Source organism: Scomber japonicus, chromosome 15 (assembly GCF_027409825.1).
Source record: "Scomber japonicus isolate fScoJap1 chromosome 15, fScoJap1.pri, whole genome shotgun sequence".
Lineage (NCBI taxonomy): Eukaryota > Metazoa > Chordata > Actinopteri > Scombriformes > Scombridae > Scomber > Scomber japonicus.
The window spans coordinates 9,213,690-9,237,590 of NC_070592.1; the positions used below are offsets into that span (position 1 = coordinate 9,213,690).

At 37.7% G+C, this 23,901-nt stretch overlaps 2 protein-coding genes across 2 annotated transcripts in view; one reads left to right on the forward strand and one right to left on the reverse strand.

The window, feature by feature from the left end:
• The window catches only part of LOC128374290 (tetranectin-like), a 171,901-nt gene extending 153,910 nt beyond the window's left edge, over positions 1-17,991 (forward strand). The window contains exon 4 of the mRNA XM_053334576.1: positions 17,979-17,991. The gene's annotated coding sequence lies outside the window, so the exon portion shown is untranslated. The remainder of the gene's footprint in view (positions 1-17,978) is intronic.
• Positions 3,299-17,756, reverse strand: spaca4l (sperm acrosome associated 4 like). Its single transcript, XM_053334577.1, has 3 exons — positions 17,631-17,756; positions 6,091-6,201; positions 3,299-3,784 (listed from the first exon to the last, which is right to left on the reverse strand). The coding sequence occupies exons 1-3, from the start codon at positions 17,680-17,682 to the stop codon at positions 3,555-3,557; spliced, it is 393 nt and encodes a 130-aa protein (XP_053190552.1). The 5' UTR covers positions 17,683-17,756; the 3' UTR covers positions 3,299-3,554.
• Positions 17,992-23,901: the final 5,910 nt, after the last annotated feature.

Genomic DNA, 23,901 nt, shown 5'->3' on the forward strand with positions numbered 1-23,901 from the left:
TTGTTTTGTGTGTGTGTGTGTGTGTGTGTGTGCTGTCAGTATGCTGTCAGTCTTTGTGAGTGATTTGAAGTGATTGGTGGTTGTGTAAAGTTTGAAAGGGAATGGGTGTGTGCTTTTAGGTGATGAGGAGGGGGGCGAGGGGAGGGGCGGGGGGGACTTACTTGCTTTTCCAGTAAAGCAGACGCTTGTGTTGGTTGTGCAGCTCACGGTAGAAGTGCTAAGGCAGATTCCCACCACGCCAAAGGTGCACTTGTTGCAGGTCAGGGACTCGACTGAAACACACAAATGGGAACCAAAAGAGTTAAAATCTGAATGTACTGGCAATAAAACTGTATTTAGAGCAGATTTGCACAATATTTCCCTCTAGTTTGCTATATTTTATCACACTGAGAGTTCATGTTAAGACACTTGTGTAATAATGATCTTTGTCCTAATGATGGATCGCTCAAATACAGCAGTCGTTGTTTTAAGGGACATTGTGTTCCTCCACACCCTCCTGTCTCTATTGTGAGGCAGCTAAGAAGTAATGGCATCTCAATGAGCTCCCGTTTTTATCCTGGCCAGGTTGAGTAAACACCCCAGCTTTGAGTGATGTATCAAAAAACGATTGTACCGATTTCGACCATATAATGTAATCTTTATCATCACTGTGAGTAGACGGTGTGAAGGAATGCTAATCGGTTAATCAGCCTCTACTTAACAGGAATGAGCAAAAGTACTCACAGTGAGATTTTCACTAATCTACAGATCGGAAGAGTTAGTCGGCTGCAGTTTCAACCAAAATCGCAAATTAAACTCTAGTGTTATCTCCCCATTTCTGTTTTTCGTATTCAGATTTTGAGATTTTTCCCGCCAATTCCATTTAATTGAGGTGAATTAAATTTTATTTGTTCTGACTACTACTCAGAATTACATCAAATTTGGGTAAAGCAACCCTTTTTCAGAAAGATCCAAACTATGACTTTTACATTCAGCATATGTGGCCTACAGAACAGTTTCATTAGTCAATGTCTTTAAAAGGTACCAAAATACTTTATATTAACATCAAAACAAAGTTCTGCACATATATCGGACAAATTAAATGCACGTATATACTTTAATTCACCTGCTATATTTCTCTTTTTTTAAGGTTGATCAAATTTGTCAATATTCCTCAAAGCACTAGAGTTCAACATAAAAAGATTGGCAAGCCTTTTCATTGAATTGTTGCCTTTGGGGACGATGCTCGGTTGTCTAAAATATCTTTATATGATACCATTAAACTACAAAAAGTCAGTTCAATCACTTCCAGCTAAATTGTTAGAATTTTGTTATATCTTGTTTAATGATTAAGTAATAGCCTACACTTCCCTGATCACTGATCAATAACCCTGATTGATGTTTCAATCTTACCCAGCACGAAAGACGCAACGACTGCGATGACTCCGAATAGGATCCTGTTCATCTTGGTGTGTTGGTTTGGTTCTTGTGGCTCAAAGACAAAATTAAAATTGTTCCTTCTGCGTCACCTGAGTGATCGGATGCTGTGTGGAGAGACAACTGATGAGCCTGTCAGGTGAACTCAGGATTTTATACAAACGGGAAACAGGTGTGACAAGTGATGGGAGGGGACAAGGACCATAGTGGGGGTTTCCGAGTCTTTTGTCTTCATTTCGACCTATCTTCTTTGTATTGGCATTCCTCGATGTCTCTGAGTCACTTGAGAGATTAAAGGTATGTCACTTGAGTTTGTGTAAGGAATTATGTGATGGGTCATACTTAAAAACACAGATGGGACCTGACTTTACATCAAGAGGGCCAAACATGCCTGACATTTGACCCAGGAAATGTTTCATTATGACAGATCACTTTTTGGGGAACTTTTCTTTATTTTTTTACTCAATGGTAGTTTGTGAGCAGCCCCTTCTCAGGTTTCAGTAGAGATGTCCTCAAACCATAGGAATGAAGACTGTCTGCTCTGTGAAAGACCTGAAATGTTGATGCTAATGCCTAAAACCTGAAGAACAGGTCCGTCCTGCAGGGTTAACATGCAGGGAACAGAGAGACATTCAGAAGATAGAAACCAAATCACACCAGGAGCACATTTTTCTCCACAGGCTGAAGATTGTATCACCTTCTTAACATTCACATCTTCATAACTTATTTCAACAAAAAGAAAATAGACAAACACTTTTGTTTTTGAGCAATAAAGACTAAAGTGTCAGATTCAGGACGGAGTAAATCTTTATTCATTTGTGTGATTCGTGTGGAAACCAGTATCTCATGATCAACCCTGACACATTTCAAATCGCTGCCGTCTTCAATTACGTTACAATATATGCAAACATGATTGATTTCATCATCTTTCTCTCCATATATATACACACACGTTCAAAACTATAGCAAAAAAAAAAAAAAAAAGGTTTTATCTAACAGCTTATGAGCATTGTGCAGAATGAGCTGGACACCAATACTGAGAAATAAAACCAGTTAAACACAGAAGTGATAAAGTAGTTTATGTCATAAAAGGAGGAAAAAGCAGCAAAGCAAAATAAAGGAATGTTTTCCAAGATATGACACTAGCAAAAAGGAACATTATACATTTTATTAGATGAAATAGAAATGTTTTCCACTTTTAAATCTACATATTGGTATTTGAATACAAAGGGACAAAGGCAATAAATAAAAATATTCAAAAAAAACAGTTTGATGTTTTAAGAAATGCGTATACTCTGCTGACAGATGATTGCTACAACTCATATCTGTTTAATGTGAAGCTTCAGCCCAGCAGGCGGTTAACTTGGCTTATTTTAGCACAAAGCAGCTCACTAATAAAACTTGTCTCGTCTGGATTAAGCAAACAAGATATAACCTGTTAGAGAGCTTTCAAAATGTGCTGAAAGGCAGATTTCTTTACCTTTGTTCAGAGCCAGCTGAGCAGTTTCCCTGCTTGCTTCCAGTCCCCTGACTACGGATTCATATTTAACACACAGATATGAGCGGCTTGATCTTAACTCTCAGCACGAATCAATAAGCATTTCCCCAAAAAATGTCAAACTATTCCTTTAGGCTGTATTGACGCTTAGTTTGACCTGCAATGATTTAGTCACACAGCCTGACGTGATTCACACCGACAGCCCTGACATTACGTTGCTCACTCGTGTGGAGAAAGTTAATTGCAGAGCCCCTTAATAAGCAGGCGTGGGACTTCTTGTATAATCTAATAATATAATAATTGTTTTACACTTTACATCATTTGCCAACTAATTAATATTTCTGACAGTGAAATGACATCTATTTTTTAATCTAAAAAAAAAAAATAAAAAAAAGAGACAATTTAGGGACAATTTATAAACATATATGGTGTGTGTGTGTGTGTGTGTGTGTGTGTGTGTGTGTAGTTTTTTAAGTACAATACACCTGAAAGACAGTAAACACAAGACCCATGTGGAAATAAAAACAAGCTCCAATGTTACAGAGCTCATGTTTGCGGAGACCATTTAATTTAATCCTTATGTAATGCTGGTGTGTGTGTGTAGTGTGTGTAGTGTGTATTTTGTGTGCTGTGTCATCCATCAAGCCAGGGCATTGGCCACAAACAGAGCGGTGACGGAGGCAAGGGCCAGCGGCAGCACGGTTGTGCCAGGCACACCGGGTGCATTGTTGCAGAGGTCTTGGTTGCAGCACGTCTTGTACAAAGAGTACACGATGCTGTTGTTGCTGCCGGAGGGGAAAGTCACTTCTTTGGTCTGGTTGCACTCAGCTACTGCTAGGCAACCTTTGGTCTTGATGTCCACGACCTTGGCTGTGGAGAAAACAGAAAGGAGAAAGAAGATAATCAATCGGTGTCGGAGTTCATTGTTCATTGTGTTTCACTGAAATGGTTGGATGGAGGTGTAAAGAGACAGGTATGCAACTCGTACACTGCATGCTCTGGTGATGTTTGGAGGAGGCATGACTCCAGTTTAGTCTAGTATAAGATAAGTTTATGCTCCTTGAAAAAGAGGATAAGTGTGATGTTATTTACTTCGTTGTCATCAAACTCAAACCTTTGTGTCGTCCTCCCGGGTCAAATTGACCCCTTTGGTTTTGACTGTTCCTTCCTCCCTCCCTCCTTCTCTCTTTCTTTCCTCCCTTCCTTCCTTCTCCCTTCTTTCCTCCCTTCCTTCATCCCCCTTTCTTCCTCCCTCCCTCCTTCCTTCCTTCCTTCTTTCCTTCCTTCCTTCTCTCCTTCTCTCTTTCCTCCCTTCCGTCTTCCCTTCCGTCACCCCCCTTTCTTCCTCCTTCCCTTCCTCCTTCCTTCTTTCCTCCCTTCCTCTCTCCCTCCTTCCTTCCTTCTTTCCTCCTTTCCTTCTTCCTCCTTTCTTTCCTTGACTCGAGGACAACAGGAGGGTTAAAAAGATAAAAATCAGGACTGAGTTGGTATGTCTTGATACTTTCAGTCTTACTTGTCCTGTCTGTGGCACTCAGAGGCATTTAAGACATAGTTTTTAAATTGAGTGAAATATTTAAAAAGCAACATTTCCTAAAAAAAAAAACGTTACTCAAACAGTAATGAATTGTGTATTTGTTGGAGGCTATTTTCAGCTGCAGGTGAATGCCTTAGTGAGTATTATATGTATGTGGGAATGTATCAAAATTACCAATGTGACAAAAAGAGTATAGATACTGTTCATATAATTACATCTGATGCCAAAGATGAATCTTATCCAGTTGCTAACTAAATATGATGTCATACATTATCAATTAAGTACAGAATCAGCCAAACAAATGAATATCTCTGTCTACATACATTTAACTCCTTTAAAAGCTAAAAACAACAATAACTCACCACCCAGAGAGACTGCAGTGTTTTATCTACCTAAATCTTGAAATCCACTTCCCCAGTAGACCGTCATAGATAATATTTTCTATCTCTAAACTGCTGTCTGAGCTGTCAGACTAAGGTGAGATTGAGCAACTTGGTGAATTCTTGGAATAATTGACTTTGTGGCAGACGCAGACGTTAACGATCGCTATCATCGTTTTAAGACTCACTTAAGACAACACTTGGAAATATCTCCGAACATAAGGACGCAGATAGGACTAACTGTGATCTGCGAAACCTGATAAATGAAGCATACAGGCACAAAAAGGGAGAGTGGGTTATTTATTATAACCTGTTTCCCCCTGCTTCCAGTTTGTACATAACAATACTCAAACATTTAAAAAAATCCAGGACATGAAAGGAATTCAGTTGTAAAGAATTTCAAGAGGACATTTTAGGTTATTATGGAGGTATATTGTGTCTTGGATTGATTATATTAGTAGTAATAAGTGTCATGTATCTTTAGTTACTGCTGTAAATGGTTTTACAGCAAAGAAATAATACCCATCATGACAGGACAGTATCATATCCTGGGCCAGGTGAATTTAATAAGGACGATATCGACATATGTAAATGTACTGTATACCCTTCTTCATGCTCATGATATGTTTATTTTCACTTGTTCTTTTGTAAAAATAGTTTTAAATGAGAAGTGACAAGAATCTTAAATATATTAAATATAAATTTAACCGTGAAATTTGAAAAATCAATTGGAAAAAAGTGACTGACAAATCACCACAGAGCCCATAATCATAAAAAAGTGGATATTGTTGTAAATTAACTGTTTCAATACTTTTAACGTTAGCTAACCGAATTTCAACTGCTCAACGCTTTTAGCTAGCAGGCGTACTTTTAGCTAACTACAGTAATTCAACGGCTTGCTTTATAATTATTTCAACTATTTATCTGTCAGTTTACTTTTGACTTACTTTTTGCATTACAGCGTTTGACACATTACAAATGACTGAGGTTGGTGGTTACTGTAAATGTAATAGATCCATAGATCAGTTAAACTTTCCATGAACCCTCAGGCACCAGCAGAAACACCTCCTGGGGCATCGACGTACACCTGGTTTAGAATGACTGACATAAATTACTCATTAGGAATTCACTTAGCATCCAACTTAATAAAACAAAGTGTCTCAACCTTGTGATGACATGAAAAAGCTTTGGGTATGCAAAGGGTGGAGTTTCATGTGAGCTTCATCAGGAGAGTGCGGACGTGCGATATTTCAGCTCCTTACCTGCTTTTCCAACCCCACTGAAGCAGTGTTTCCCTTCGTCACATGTGGTTTTAGTGGTTAAGCACAGGTTCCAAAAGCCAATTTTGCACTCGTAGCACTGCAGAGCTTGACCTGAGAGCGGCAGAGATAAAAGAAGAAAGGAGGAAAGAGAGAGAGAGAACAGTAGAATTAATCTTTACAAGCTGTAATTAGGTAAAAATGTAGGCTGTAAATGCATCTAGTAAACAACCTCTCGTGTCTGAGCTCAGAGACTGTTTACCGTTCACTCAGGCTGTGCAGCTCTGCAATTAGAGGCAGTCAGACTCAAGTCAGTAATTATGAATGACGCACAGCAAGATGATGTTTAATCCCAGAGGAGGTTGTGAGGTCGAGGTCATACCAGCACCTTAAACTTACATTCTCAAAAACGCTTATACAATTCTGTTGCTTCACATTGCAATACTACTACTGAGAAACTACACGTTGTTTCAAAAGTATGAAGCCTCCTAGCCTCATTTTAGGAAACATAACAGAATCATTAACTTCTTTAAAGAGCACATGCTTAAGATTCAGAATAATCAAACGTAGTGGAAAATTAAACATGATTACAAAGAGAAAATTAACCATATAAGTAGAAAGATATTCAAAATTGATTATGTGTGTTGTATGTACAATATGAGTAGTATCCCTCAAACAGCTGTTTTGTCTCCTATAAGGCAGTTCACACTTATATTTCACATACACATTAAGGATCATCATCTGCAGCTGTTAAATGACGCAGGTGAAATAGTCCAGGTCAAGTCGGTTTCATTTATATAACACAAAATCACACATTTATCACCGAGTGCTTTAAAATACAAACAACATGTGACAGATTATTCTTAGATCCTAAATTCAAGTAAAGGAAAACTAAAGAAGGGGGAAAAAATGAGAGAAACAACAGCGTCTTCAGTGTTGTACATTCAGTGCTTCACATAAAACAGCAAACAACAAATTATACAATAAAATATATTCGACTAGATTTTAAGAGAAAATGGCTAAACCCAATTCTAGTAATAAAATATAAATGAAAAGACAGTTTAGGTAAAAGAGGGGGAAAAAACTAAAAAGACCAAACTAAATTTAAACCTTTTTTTATATGCACAAGTCCAAAGACTACCTATTAAAAACTAAAATCATCTGGTTCTTGAAACATTTTGATTACAGTCATGATCCTTCATTCTTACTAACAGTTTCCAATTGAGGTTCAAATGAATCAAAAGTGATTTTCAAAGGCACAAATCTATTTTTTAACCCTGCTGTTGTCCTCGAGTCAAGGAAGGAAGTGAGGAAGAATCAAGGAAAGGAAGGAAGGGAAGAAGAAGGAAGAAAGAAGGAAAGGAGGAAAGAAGGAAGGAAGGAAGGAAGGACAGAATGGAGGAAGAAAGGGGGATGGAGGAAGGAAAGAAGGAAGGGAGGAAAGAGATAGGAAGGAAAGAAAGCGAGAAGGAGGAAGGGCGGAAAGAAGGAACAGTCTAAACAGACGGGGTCAATTTGACCCGGGAGGACAACAGGAAGGTTAAAAAAGTAAGAAAGTGTGAGAAATACGATTTTACACAAAGTTAAAGACAATGAATGAGTTTTTAATCACTTCTGAGAAAGATGAACATGAATGCTTTGTAGGTCTTCTCCTGGCTGAAGACTTTTCTGCACTGTAACTGACTTTCTCTATTTTAGCTTAATTTTATTTCCAATTTAACTTTAAACTCATATTTAAATGTTTTTTTTTTTAATTTTGCCATGTGTTTCTTTTATATCCTGTCTTGGTGCATTTTTATGTGTCTTATGTAATGCACATTCAGTTGCCTTATTCTTGAATTGTGTTATACAAATAAATTGGCCTCGCCTTTCGTATTGTACTCTTCTTTTGTCTTGCTCTTTGTCAGCGTGTAATTGCAAACTTGTGATGACAGCTGACTCTGAACGTCAGGTAGGTCAATAGTCTCAGCAGACATTTATGAGACTCCCGACATCCGCTGCCATTAATGAATGCATCTCAGGAACTTAAACACACCTTATATGCATAACTCAAGTAAAAGAGTCGATAAAGCTGCGTGCCGCTTGTTTATGAGCGCTTAAAAAAACCAAAAGAGTTGAACATTGACCTGGAATCGCTCCAAACAAAACCTGTGTTAGCCAATCACAGCTGTCAGTGCTCCAATTAATGATCATCTTTAGCTGTATTGTTCAGAACAGGTTTTAAATGTCAAGAAAATAAAAAGAAAGTTATCTGTGGAAGTGATGAGACAATCTTTCTGAAATTAGAAATACTGACTCTGTTCTTTTCTTTTTTTATATAGAGACTTTTGAGAAAGTAAACTTAATGAATTCTGTTGCCATGGTTACTCCAAGCCTTACACTTTGACCTTTGTTAGTCCCACGATGGGGAAATGTACATTATTACTGCAGCGGCAAAGTGGATAGCAAAAAACAGGAATAATAAATAATAAGTAAGTAAGTACACAAACAATAAGACAAAGAAACAAATAGTAGTAAAGAAAGTAATATTGGTGTCACATGATAATATACCTGAGTTTGATATTGCTATTGCATGGATTATAACGTGTCGTCGTGAGGCCGAGTGTGTGGTGTGAGGTGAAGTGTGCTAGGAGGGAAGGGGGGGAGGGGGGGGGGTGTACTCAATCACCCCATCCTCCTCCCGCCACATCGCAGCAGCTGGAGTGAACTTTGGTGAAACTACAAGAAAACCTGTTGATCAAGTTTCGACGTCAAGATCTTATGACCTAGACTTAGTACATACTGATTATACTGAAGTCCCTTTTTCCCCCTAGTTTGTTTGATCTGGATTTGTGTATTTAGCCAATAAACCAATAAAATGAGTCAGTTAAGCCGTATTTGATTTATTGGAATTAGATTTATTGGATTGGATTGCATTACTGTGTGTTATACACAGTTTTACAGGCCTTAGGGGACAATAAAGTTTGACTCAACCATTTATTACACATTTAAAAGTTTAAATTCACACAATATTCTGTTTTAATCCTGTGTGACAATTTTGGGGGGCAAGGTGCCAAAAAAAGGGGTCACATCCTACCCCCTTTCCACCGAGCTGGAGCCAGTGCTGGTTCGGAGCTAGTGCTAGAGCCAGTGCTCAGTTTGTGCTAATCGGTGCTAATTCAAGCAACTCTTAAGAAGATGACAGCTCGGACAAAAAATTATAAAAAAATAATACTTTTAATCAACAAATCTTAAACTCTCTGTAAATGCCACGCTAGTCGGCTAATAAACGTTAGCCCCGCCCGCAGCCCGCTGACGTGATCTGTTCTTGCTTTAGACCAGCAAAGAGTTGGTGCTCTCTCTGGCCCCCGTTCTGAGGTTCGGGGCTGGAGCTTTGGCGGTGGAAAAGCAAAGAACCGGTGCTTAGTCAGGCTTTGGCTCCGAACCAGCACCAGCTCCAACTTGGTGGAAAAAGGGTAATAGTGAATCTAAGGGGTCGAAATAAATCTAAATCTACAGGATGGTGCGTTGTGGTTTTCATGGAGTTTAATGCATATTATTATCTTTTAAGTTATTGAAGGGTGTAATTGTTGCTTGTTTGTTTGGTATGTTGCGTCATACTGTGTGGTTTATATAGCTCATATTTAATTGAATAATAAACATTGTTGTATTTGTATAGCCATTAGCATCATTTGAATGGACAGAATTGATGAAACAATGATTTATTGAAAGGAGAGGTCTGGTGTTATTGTTACGTTGAGTCGTTACGTTATTCTATTGTACCTTTTCTATTCAAGGCCTGGTATTAAATTACAGTGATTGTGAGTGTCACTGTTATTAGAGTCATAACTGCTGTGGCAACTCTTTAATCCAAAAAGTCTTTCACTCCCACTGGATCTTGTTACAGTGAACAATTCAAGGAGGGTCCGACTGATACTGGATATGTGGGAGCCGAAACTGATCGTAGGGAGTAAAAAAAAATTCAGATGACTAAATATCTGCAGATAATCTTGTATATAAAAACATAGAATTTATACATTAACACGCATTTTTTTGCAATGACACCTCAAATGTGGTGATCGAACACACAAATACATGTAATGAAGGTATTATGATAAACTTTAAAGTATGACATCAGTACACAGAAGCAGGAAATTTAATAATTGTAAGTTACTATGAATAAAAAACACAAAGAACAACGACAAATACTCTTAATATGTTAAACTTGAATTAAGGAAATTAAAGTGCTGCTTATATAACTTAAAATGTCTAATAATTTGTAATATAAACCTAAAATGGGAAAATACAATTATTGGTGCATATCAGCTGATCAATATATTGTTGCACTTCACTGGAAATGTAATAATTGTAAATTAGTTACTTTAAATAAAAACACAAAGAACAAACATATATATTAAACGTGAAAATGATTACATATATATAGTATAAAATGATGCTTATACAAGTTAAAAATGTTTTAATATAAACCTAGAATGTTTAGAAATAGATTCATTACTGGTGACAGCTACTCCACCCATCATTACACTTTATATGAAAAGGGACGGGCACCTTTATCCACGAGACGAGACGCAATGGTTCACTTTCATCTATAAAGTCTTGAAAGGCAACACACAATTATCTAGTCAACATGCTAACTTCAGCAATTATCTCTGCAACACAATACATCTGTGACAGATCGTCATTGTTATTATTTTCTTGCATTCTGTTGATACTTTCAGTTCATTTGTGAATGTTTTAAACTGAAATTCTGGCCATTTCTTACACATGGTAAATGGACTGTACTTATATAGCATCTTTACGACCACACATTCATACACTGATGGCAGGGGCTACCACGCAGGGTGCCAAACTGCTCATCAGGGGGAATTTAACCGTTCATTCACATTCATACACCGTTGGCGCAGCAACAGGAGCAATTTGGGGTTAAGTGTCTTGCCCCCCAAGGATGCATCGACATGTGGACTGGATGGAGCCGGGAATCGAACCGCCAATCTTCGCACTGGAGGACGACTACAGCCACCCACACATTATACCTTTAATCTGCCAATTACTTTCTATTTGATGGTCAGAAAACTTCTAATTAATATTCTAATTACTTGTTTTATTCAACCAAGAATCCCAAATAATAATATATATTCAGTTTATAATGATACAAAAAAGAGAAAACCAGCAATCACTTTCTCTGATTATTAGCTGTTAAATACTCAAATAGCCAGCTCACAGATGACTTTTCTTTTTTTAAATAAAGCTTTAAAATTACAAATAATCTCACAGGTTGATGTGGGGTCAGATGCAGATAACGTCAGCAAACATGTATGCATTGTGACTTAAGAGTCACTTTTACTCTTACACAACCAAAACAGTGTGAAGCAATGATGACTGGAGTGAAGGGATGACTGACTCAATATTTATCTACAATATCTCACATAGAGAGAGGATTAATGTCAATGTTAGCCCAGATGACTCATGCCAGTCACATTTTTTCCTGTTGAGCAACTTTTCCATTTTGGGTGTGTGTTGCATCCCATGAAAAAAAAAAAAAAAAAGTAGTCAAGTCTTTGGATTTTCCAGTGCAAATTTAAAAGTAAAGGGAAGATTACAACCAAAACTAACTTCAACTCCACCACAAAACTGGAGGAGTTTTCTTGTGAGAAGGTTTAAAATAAATTACACCTACACCTTTGGACACACACTCACACACACACACAGACACACACTGATTCTGAGTCTGATTTCGACTACACCCGAATTGAAGCATAACCATCAATTTCAGACATTTCTTACAATCCTTACATCTTCCTTTTATTACTTTTACTCGCATATAATCTCACATTTTGCTCTGTTGTGATACAAAAATAAAGATTTTAAAGTTTATTTATCCGACAACAAAAATCCCCACTAAAAATAGGCCTAAGTATGTGAGGAAGTGCCAAACAAACATCTGACTCACTTTTACGACCCTGTTAACCAAACCAGCAAACAGTAACACAATTATAAAGTTAAAACATAGAGTAGGAGAATATCACGTGATCTCAGTGCCGCCACACCTCGAAACACCTCAGAGCTTTGCAATGCTGACCAACATGTTTACAGATCAGCTACTGCCACTGCTGCTGCTGCTGCTGCTGCTGCTGCCACCCTCGCTGCTGCTGTTGTTTGGCGGGCATCCAACAAGTCCGACCTGATCCTCCACACCACTGAGTCATCCAATGCACAACAATTAAGTGCAAAACAAAGCAGCATTACTTAAAAACATTCTTGTTTAAATGAAACTACATCACAAAAATTAAAAAAAAAAAAAAAAAAAAAAAAAAAGGTGAAGTGAGGAGGTCACATGGGAGCACAAGCTAATGACGCTCAATTAAGGGACATCCCCTTCTTGATTGCGACACTTTTTCTACATGGCTGCACAGAGGGAGAGAGAGAGAGACAGAGAGAGAGAGAGAGAGAGAGAGAGAGAGAGAGAGAGAGAGAGAGAGAGAGAGAGAGAGAGAGAGAGAGAGAGAGAGAGAGAGAGAGAGAGAGAGAGAGAGAGAGAGAGAGAGATGTAATGTAACAACAAAGTCATGGCGTACATATCAGATGAGATATTTGTCCTTTCTGGCACGCTTCAAAATTCTTCATCCTCGCTCTTCTTGGCAGAGAAATAAAAAAAACAAAAAACAACATGTCTCTTGTTGCTGGAAACATCCCTGTCATGTGGCGTGCAAAATCTCCCTTACGTCAACCCCGCCCCTCCCTCCCCCTTCCTCTCATACTGGAGCATGGGAAAGGACGCACCTGAGGCAAGTAGCTGTAAAGCTTACTTCCGGTGAGGACATCAGTCAAAAGTGTTGAATGCTGAAAATGCTAAAAATGCCTCGTAGTAGAAGTGGCGGTAACCAGAAAGTGCTGGAATAAGGCCTGAGGTACTTTTCCCATGCGGATTGTAATATTTGATAAAAACTAAGTCTGCCCAATACTGTTGAAGCTGTTACTTTAAAAAGGACAAGTTTGTAGTTTTTTCAAGTGTGTCTTAAAACAAAAGTAAGGTGCCCAAATGAACATTGACACATTTTCTTGCTGTAATCATTCCTCCTGTTGACTCTGATTATTAGGAGAGAAATGCCACTTGATGCAAGTAATGTAGGGCAAAATCTGCACCCACAGTTTATTTGAACCTAATATGAGACTTTAATCTTCCAAATTAGTCAAATAAATCTTTTAATGTTACTCTCTTTTTAGTGCTAAACTTATTTTTCTTGTTACCTTAACAAAAAGGGGAAATTCTCCACTTTATTTGACCAATTCAGATAATATGAAGCTTTATATTCATATTCATATCTTCAGATAAACCATTTTAAATACATTTTTGCTCAAACTATAGATTTCAGGTTAAAGGGGATCTTCTAATTGCCAGTATGAACAGGAGGAACAACAGTGAGCCACACCTGTCTCAGTGTTCAAAACGACACATGACGTCCTTTAATTATTGTCTATAACTTTTCTCTTTTTTAGACTCCCATTAGCCAAAACTAATATTTAAAAACTCTTTCATTGCCTAAACTCTGAGGAAAAGGTGACACAAGGATCTAAATTCAAAAGACATTTAAAACTAATATTTTTATTCATAATATAAATTCCGTGCTTTGTGTTTTTATCCTGTGTAACTGTTTATTGTGTTTCTGTGCTATGTTGCTAAGTAAATTAAGTATTTGTAGTTTGATTTAATAGAAGTTAAACATAAAACAAATTTGATGGCATTTCTGAAGTTGATCCTATGTTTTGCATGTAAAATCTGAAGGTTAATAGCATTGATAGCAGTCAAATGCATGAAGTGGAGGAAATAGTTAATTATTAATAGTAATAGTTATTAATTAACAGAAAGAATCAAGTCCCTCAGCTTGTGTTACAGTACTTTACCAAAGCCATGTGTGTCCAAGTCAACTATATAAAATATAAATACTGCAATTTTTGGGGAGAAAAATATAATGATAAAGATTAAAATAGTACCTAATGATGCCTGAATTCATTTAAAAAGAAAAAAAAAAGTAAAGTAATTTGAGAATACTACAGTGAGTTAATTCAGACTCTTTACTATCACTCTGGCTCTAACTAGTAATCTGTTCAAACTACTCAGGTGTGGCACACTCCCTAATAAACCTGCATGTGTTGTTTCAGTCTAATGTCGCCACCTAGTGTCCATTTACTGACACTACACATATAAAACCTTTAAATTAGAAACACAAGAGCTGTACAAGTTCAGCAGCACAAAACACAGCAAGAGCTTTAAACAACACAATAAATATAATAGAGAAGCTGCTTTTTAACAACTATAATGTTAAATATAATAATACAGAACAAGAGAACAATAAAGTGACTGAAAAACAAGGAAGTTTACAGCTCGGATGTCAGTTTAATGAGTTGTGGTATGATAATAACTTCTCTGGTAAACAGTGCTTTGGGAGGAGTTGATGCCGCACAGTTTCAACCCAAGGGCAACGTTAGCAAAATATTTTGTATCTAGTTTAAACTGGCACTGATTCTCATGTCCACATTTCCTCCTTCACTCCGGTTTAGTCATGTGTGACTGACAAAAACAGCTGATAAATCACTCCCAACTCAGCAAAAATAAAGTCTGAGAAAGAATTTTTAACAGCTCACTTTGAGGAACAACTGGAAAGAAAAACAGTGATTAATTTGGGCCAAAATTAAACTCATGTGCTGCAACACATCCCATGATGCCTGGAAAGCTGAGATGAGACTCCGCCTGCAGTAAACCAGCCACAACGCGTCTTTAAACAATGAAAACACATACATGAAATCTAATATGAGGGCAAATGTGCAAATACTGCCTTCAATGCTTTGTCACTCCTAACACTACAAGCTGAACTGAAAAGGTGAATATACATAAACTCAGGCGGGTCTCAAGTGTGTTGTGTAAATAGTCACACATTCTTGATGGGAAGCGTAACGTGACATGTTTGTGGTGAGTGACTAATAGTTATCTGTGCTCTGCTCAGTTTTTGAGTATTAAAACTAACTTTAAACAAGATCATTTGACGAAGAAAACAAAAAGGCAAAGTGCTGGAGTCAGATCTGAAGATGAGATTCACAATAAAACAAAAGAGGCGATCTTCAGAAAATGCTATTACTAGAAAGTGAGAACTATACTTATTGATGATTGGAGTGACATAATAAACAATATCATCATTATGAAGGTAGAAACTTTCTCCATGAGACTCTAATATGACAAGTTTGGGAAGATTTGGTAAAATCTTGTTTTTTATGCACTTATATAAGTTTATTATGTATTTTCTCTTCATTTCTTTGGACTTATTTGCCATTATTCAATTATCATTATCATCCTTTGCTGCAGTTGTTAGAGAAGCAGCACAACTTCTACATTTTTTTTCTTCATTTATTTTGCCTTTAAAAAGTATCTGTTCTCCCAGCTCCACATGTTTACTGACATCTTGAGTATAAAAGTAGCAGCACAGAGGTTTTATTATGGTCTCCTTTTAATCTGGCAGCTGGTGCTTAGGGAAACCTTTCAATTGCCTGTAACATGTTGACATTTAAAAAAAAGCAAACCCAACTATTCAGCCACCTGAATCATCCGTAAACCCGCCCACAAGGATTCATCCCTGCTGGTGACTTGAACATGGAAAATACCCACAGTGTATAATTATCCATATTTGTGAATCACTCCTAAGTCACAAACAACTATTAAACTCTTACAGTGAAGTACCAGTGGGATAAAAGAAAAGGTCAGAGTAGTTACCTAAAAGCACAAAAAAAAAAAAAAAAAAAAAGCAGCAGACAGTATGGGAGTAAGTTTCCCACCAGGAAGGGTGTGGTTTGTAACAAGAGACCATAACAATGCAGCAGAGGACAAAAAACCCCCAACAAAAAACAATGATAGCCCCCAAAGACACAAAAGAACAAATGGTCCCTTACAGCTCCCGGTCTGCAGAGACTCGGTTCAAGTGGAATTTGAGAAATCGCCAAAGCCTCAACCGTTACAAGGTGAGGAATTTCTCATGCAATGGGCTGGCAGTGGCAGGTCGAGACATGATTCAGTCTTTTAATAACATCCAGGGGGAAAAAAATAAAAAAAAGACATTCTTAGTGCCACAAACAGGCTGCCTCACCCTAACCTGTAATAACAGTATTACAGTAAAGCCTTTGGGACATGAAACGCAGAGTAAACACAGAGTAAACTCAACAGCTACTTGTAGTCACTCTAATGCTGTTTTTGTGTTGACTCTTTTGGAGCTTAACTCACTAATAGATGACAAATATGTACTTTAAGGCTCAAACTACTGAACATGTTCAAGCTTTAAAGGTTATTATTAAGCGTCATAAAAGAGTGAAAACCCCCGTTATAATCTCTTAAAGCCAAAGGTGGCGCCTTTACATGACTTTTTATATCCAACTATTACTATAAAACGCAAATATTTTGAGTTTATGGTCATATATGATACAGAAGAGCAGCAAATACTCGTATCTGATAAGCTGAACTGTTTGGCATTGTTGTGTGAAAACATATTTGGCTGATAATAGATTAATCAGCTACTTTTAGAGCTGCAGCGATAATCTTATAAATTATCATTTTTCCAAGCAAAAGGGACAAATATTCACCTCCTTCTCTGCTTTCAGACCCTCAAATGTGAAGATTTGCTGCTTTTCTTTGTCATATGTGACAGTAAATTAAAAATATTTAGGTTTTGGACAACAATGTGTGCTCCAGGAAACTGTGAAAGCCATTTTTGTTAAATATTTTCCCGACTGAACGATCAATCATTGATGGAAATAATGGTTAACTGTTGCCCTAACGTTTCAACAGCAGCATTAAAACACAAATCATTTTAAATCACAGTATTGCCACTTGTGTGCATTTATATTGCATCACGCTAAACATCTCAGGATATCTTATTTTAATGTTTTATTCCATGTTGGTCATATTTATCTCAATAAGGAAGGTGTCCACTTGTTGTTTCGGGGGCCCCTCTGGCCCCTGAAAACATGTGCACACACCACTGGTATTAAAACACTGAACACACCCAGTTAGAAAACAGCCTCAAGCTCTGCAGACTCAAAAAAACTGAGCACATCCAGTAAAAAAAATAACAAGACATACAGTGAAAATACAGTTAAGAAAGACAAATATTAGTTTTTAACTTTAAAAAAAAAAAGAAAAAGGAGCGAAACAGGATTAAAACGCTTTTTCTCTATTTTCTATTTCCTTATAAATTAGATCATGGAAAGTTTTGCTCCATGCAGAAACAACTCAATAACTTAAATCATCAAAATAATATCACTCAAACTACACTGCATATAATATCTGATTACTTTATACATTTTTTAAATGGGAAACTGACCTCAATGAGACCAAACTTCACGCAGAAAAAGACGAATTTTCCACTTTGATTCTCTCTGAAATATGAACTCCAACTCTACTAAATCGCTCAATTATAGAGGAAAGTTTTGCAGGTAAAATAACAAGAAACATGCATTTAAAAAACAGAGTATACATATAATAATTTAGAGTATTTTCTTACCGAGTGCAAAGCAGAATCCGACTGCAACAAGCTGGAGAATAACTCTGTTCATTTTGGGGCAGAAAACAAGTTCACGAGCTGGACTCTGGTGTTTCTCTCTGTGAGGATCAGACCGTTATAATCTCGATCGGACAACAAACTTTTTTTTTCTGCAATCGCTGTATTTATAATTTTCCACCTCCCATCCAGACGTCACCGTTATCCAATCAGGCGAGTCTCTCTCTCTCTCTCTCTCTCTCTCTCTCTCTCCCTCTCTCTCTCTCTCTCTCCTGTGTGATTTCACAGGTGGAGGTGATTTTACACCCCAGTAGGAGACTGCTGGTATGTAGGGGAGATCAGGGTTGCTAGTCACATTTTCTACTTTCCTTTGAATTCCTCATAAACCTGTATACTGAATAGATTTCCTTTTAATTTGTAATTGAAGCCTAAAGTGTGAGAATAAAGTGGTCTTACTCTCCTTCAGCTGATTCTGTGCAAAAGATATGGGCCGTCAAATATGTCTGGTGCACTTGTAACAACCGTCCCCATGTGGTTGGTTGTCCCTGTGTTATTTTAATGGGGAAAAATACAAAATGCAGACAATCTTTAAAACATTGTTTAAAATGTTTAGTTTCATTGAAATACAAAAACCTGACACGTCTCCTGCACCAAGAAAACCTAAACAAGAGAAATCATTTGTGCATTTTTTGTTCTTATATGACAATATTTTGCATTTTCATCTCTCTCACTCCTCTGTGCTTTACATCTGGAGGAGTTTGCCATCTTGACAAAGTTCCTGGTCATTTTGCTATCTTAAAAGAAAGAAGGAACTAGATATATCGCACTATACATGTATATATACCAACATGTGACATCGACCCCGAAGAGAATGTGGGATTGTTTTGCTACCAGCAAAGCTAACAATCACATGTTTTGGCGTAGCTAAGAAAAAACATACCTAACTATCGCTCTCTCTTCATTCTTTTTAATGGTAATGATTGTTTTATTGTAAGCTCATTGTGTGAAAGTGAAGAGTTGGATATTTACATTTTGAAAAACACCAAACGTACCGTCACCTCGATGTCAAGTGGTTTACAATTTCTCTAATAATTAAACTACAGACCCGTGTCTTTTTGTCCATCTTTCTCTCTTATCTATGTTGGAAGGGAGGGCCCTGACAAGTGAATTGTCTACTTCCTTCTTTACAATATGTTATCTGAAAAACTCCTGCATGGAGGACAGCACACAAGAAGAGAGGAATGCGGAATTAAAGAGAGCCAAAGACTCCTAAAAACAGTGGACAGTGAGACTACCAGGAACTGTTATCCTTGGTTAAGGATGAAGAATCCTGCAAAGCACTGGCTGACCATCTCAGAAGTAAGGGTTTCTTTGTGGTCAATGCTCCAGTGGAGAAACCCCAGGAAGCAGATGCAAGGTCAGTTTTTCCTTTTTTCCTTGTCTGAGCATGAGGGCCTGCTGCTGCGGATCACAACACCTGGATGCAGGATGCTTGCCATGAGCTCCAAAGGGGAGAGAAGAGCACCTGGCAAGCAAGGTCATGACGATTTTCTGGTATGTCTGCACGGCCATCCTGATGATCGCACACCGTAAACCTGCAAAGAGTGTGAAGGATTTCAAGGAAAGCAGTATTTTTCTTGTGTTCACTCAAGCTATTTCTAAAAGTTGTGCTTATCCTTTTAATACAAATTCCTCCCCTATGACAGGTGATGGACTGGAATGAACTTATGATTATGACTTACTTTGATTTGGATGAGTGGTGGTTGTCCTCCCAAACGCTAGGGGGGACATGGTAAAGGCCGGCTGGGAACAGATTTATAAGGTCATGCCAATCATCACAGGTGAGTTGATGGTGAGAGACTAACGTTTTTTGACTGCTCAGGAGCGAAAAGGGCTGTTTTTTGTTTTGTTTTATTGTATAATTTATGTAAAAGGAATTACTGAGTACACATCAACAATCAGAGCCATTAGCAGTTAAAGTATAGGGCACAGATCTGGACACAAGTGATCAGCTGGAGACGTGGTGTTAATAGAGTCTTTCAGCTGTTATGTCCTGGCTCAAGTTGCCACAACAAAAGGGAGACACACCATGTGATCAGTTAACAAAAATATATTTATTTAATCTAAAATAAAACACATTTAACCTTCGTGTCATCCTCTCGGGTCAAATGGACCCTGTCTGTTTTGACTGAAGGAACAGTTCCTTTCCTTTCCTTTCTTCCCTTCCTTCCTCCCTCCCCTTTTCCTTCCTTCCTCCCTCCTTCCTCCCTTCCTTCTTTCCTTTCATTCCTTCTTCCTTCCTCCCTTCCTTCCTTGACTCGAGGACAACAGGAGGGTTAAAGTTGTGCCAAATTAGAATAAGTCATGAAGTGTGAGCATCCAGTGGCATCAGTACTAATGTATGTGATGGATGAATGAATACGGGTATATATGTGTGAGGGTGTTGTACGGTGCAGAACTCAAAATAACTTCAACCAAAGCAGAATATCTGTAAACAAAGGACAAATCCTGTGGGAGGAAACAGAGGCTCTGAGCTCTAAGACAGCCTAACCTTGAAAGGGAAAGCAGGACATCAGGAGTTATTAAAATTAGCCCTCTACTGCAAAGGAAAGAGGTTAACAACACCCACAGATGAACCGAGAGGGGCATCACACAGCTGAGAAGTGTTGAGTGTAACGAACCCCACGGAATAAAATGGCAATTTAACAAAATGATGACTCTTTGTCTTTACTCAAACATTTACCTACAAAATATGTGCTGAATTTAACAGTGGCTGATAACATTACTTTATTTTTAGAATAGCGTCCACCTTCAAATGAGGCCTTTTTTAAATTGTGTATTTTTATATAGTAGTTTGGTGACTCAGAGGCGGCTCGGTCAGGCCTTGCTTTTAGTATCTCAGTGTGTTTTTTAACCTAATTTTAAATACTTAGATATATTTTTAAATCATTCAAATGTAGCTCAGTGGTTTAATTACACATTTTTCAGTGGTGTGACAGAAAAAAAATCCCTTTAATTTAAAACTCCAGACTCAAATCAAGTTAATGAATGACCAAACAATTTCCATGATGAATATTTTTAACCCTGGACAATTTATATAAGTGTAAGTGTGTGTGTGTGTGTGTGTCACAGCTACACTGACACAACTGAACCAAATCTGGTATTTGTGTTCACACTGATTCAGTTAAACTCAAGTTCACACGCTCGGTTAGGTGTGTGCAAACTTGTGACTGCTGCTGTATCTCAGTGTATCACGTTAGTCCACACATGAAGACTTAAACCGACGAGGGGGTTCCCCAGTAAAAAAAGGGGGGGGGGATCATTTAACTATAATTCATCTGTAAGTGACACAATGACTTTCTGTAATATTATTTTTAATACAACTCAGCCACACATTTTAGTTAAGAAACTGGTGGATTGGAATATAAATAACAACACTATTGATTGGGTCATGGACTACCTCAATATCAAGACCCCAGTTTATGAAAATTGGTAACGAGGTATCTAAAACTATTTTAACCAATACAGGAGCACCACAGGGTACAGTGTTGTCACCCTTTTAATTCACTGTGTATACCTCGGACTGGAGGTCAAGTTTGGTCTCTGACTGCCACACACAGATATTTTCCGATGATTCTTCACTTGTTGGTTTCATCACTGGACACAACCACATATCCTACTTATAGGGAATTGACAGCTGTGATGAAAACCCACTTAATTTTAAATCTAAATAAGACGAAAGGAAAAGATACTGACTCCTGTACTTTACAAAGGCCAAGTCCAAGCTTCGTCCATTTGATGTCAGCAGGTCACTCTTGAACGTGTTTTATTTTATTTTAGCTTGTGTGCTTTTTTTGTGCTGTTGTCTGTTGGGGGTGGGGGTATAAGTCAGAGGACAGAAATGGGATCAACAAGTTAATAAAAAAGTCAGATCCATCATTGGTTTGCCTCCTGTCTCACTAGAGGTTGTCATGGAGACGAGAGTAGGCATCCTGCACAATAAGGACCATCCATTGTTTGGTGTTTTTAATGAACTCAAGAGCTCTTTTAGTGCCAGACTAGTGATGCCGAGGTGCTCTTCAGGAAGATTTAGAAGGTCCTTTATGGTGCAGTGAGGTTTTTTAATGAACATTATTGTTGACTGCTGAGTGTTGTGTATTGTTTGATTGATGTTGATGTGGCGCCTTACACTTATCTTTTTACTGCCTGAGTCTGTTTGTTTCCTTACTGTATGTTGGCTGTCTTGTGTGAAGGTGACATTCAATTTCCCCTCTAAGGGATTAATAAAGTACTTCTTATCTTATCTTATCTTAATAAAGCATACAGTATAAAAGCAAAATCCACAGTCCTCGTTTTGAGCAACAACAAAAAAGTATTGAACATTTTTTTCAGTAAATATATTTCCAATGCGGCTATTCACATAAAATATTCACTAGACTTTGGTATTAACCCAAAGAAATCCACACTTATATAAAGAAATCAAAACATTAAAGTCCATATATTAAGTTATGTGTAATAAAGCGTTCAATACTTATTTCCACCACTGTATATGAGGCTTCAGCAGTCTGAGTTAGTCAGATCAAATGGATATCTGACACATTTAAAGTCTTTTTAGCATCAAATTCCCTCTTTAGTGTTTCCCTGTTGAGCTGAAGGAAAAGTATAGTAACAAAAAGAGGAACTTAGGCACTAAAAAGACTATAACGTTAAAGTATATCTACATGATTTGACTCATCTGGACTTCACAGAAGGAGGACTGTGGATTACATTGTAAGTGTGTTATGAAGGGATGGTTAAGGAGGAATGATTACAGCAAGGAAAACGTGTCTGTGTTCATTTAGGGTGAGTTAAGCTCAAGTTTAGTTTAGTCTAGTTAAATAAACATTTGTTCAGTGGACGTGTAATAAGTCAGTTCTTTATTTGTTTAAAGAGAATATTCAAGGCTGCACTTCTACTGAATTAGTGAATCAAAAGTGTGCACAGGGAGGAGCCAACCTTCGTCGTGGTTTGTTTTGTTTTCATCACAACGACCTTGTTTATCTAAGCATGTCAAAGACTCACGGAAAGTTTCCATCATGTATTGTGTTTTTTTCTTTTTCTTCAAACTACACAAAAGCATGGTATATCCTGATGGCTTTAACTCTCACACAGAAGCTCTGCTAATATTCTGATCATGTATCTTTATAAACTTAATCATATGTGTGTTATATAAAGTTATTTCATTTATTATATCCTCTCAATCTTTATGTCCACTCTTCGCACCCTTACACCCATATGCACTTCATGTATCCTTGTTTACATTTGACACAAAATGTACAGTATATATGTTTCTGTGTGTATGTATTTCATTTTTTAACCTTCATTTGGCTTCTCTGTGCTTGTTTTGGCTACAAACCTACACTTACATTATGGAGTTAGTACATTGAGAGTACTTTGTAAACATACTGAGCCAATAAGGCAGATTCTGATTCATTTATAGTTTATAAGTTCTGAAATGGTCTAAAAAAATTAAAACAAGATCATTTCTAGTTAACTTGAAATTCATGTATTTAACCCTCCTGATGTCCCCAGGTCAAGGAAGGACAGAAGGAAGGAAGGGAGGAAGGAAGGAAAGGATTAAGGAGGAAAAGAGGAAGGAAGTAAGGAGAGAAGGAAGGAAAGAAGGAAGGAAATAAGGAAAGGAGTAAGGATGAAAAGAGGAAGGAATTTAGGAGAGAAGGAAGGGAGGAAGGAAAGGAGGATGGAAGGAAGGAAGGAAGGAAGCAAGGACGCAAGGAAGGAAAGGAGTAAGGAGGGAGGAAAGGAGGAAGGAAGGAAGAAAGGAAAGAATGAGAGGAGTAAGGAGGGAGGAGGGAGGAAAGGAAGGATGGATGGAAGGAGGAGGGAGGAGGGGAAGAAGGAAGGAAAAATTAAAGAAAGAGGGAAGAAGGAAGGAAAGAAGGAACAGTCAAAAGAGATGGGGTCAATTTGACCCGGGAGGACGACACAAGGGTTAAAGGACGAGCACAAGTGACAGGGGACAAAATCCACAGTCCTCCTTCTGTGCAAACATGTATTTAAAAGTTGACCTGAAGCTAAAAGGAAATGAATCAACACTTTCAGAATCTTTCAACGCTACAATCTTTTCAGTGCCAAGTTCCTCTTTTTGTTATACTGTACCTCAGGGAAGCACAGCAAGAGGAAAAACAATGAGGGAACTTTATGCAAAAAAAAAAGGGTAAATGTGGCAGAGTGGTCACTTGATATGACTAAGTCAGACTGCTGAAGCCTCGGA

Coding starts and splice junctions, on each gene's coding strand:
- spaca4l (XM_053334577.1), bottom strand. CDS start 17,682: ATGAACAGAGTTATTCTCCAGCTTGTTGCAGTCGGATTCTGCTTTGCA. Junction 6,202..17,630: donor CGGATTCTGCTTTGCACTCG/GTAAGAAAATAC, acceptor TGCCGCTCTCAG/GTCAAGCTCTGCAGTGCTAC. Junction 3,785..6,090: donor CAGTGGGGTTGGAAAAGCAG/GTAAGGAGCTGA, acceptor TTTTCTCCACAG/CCAAGGTCGTGGACATCAAG.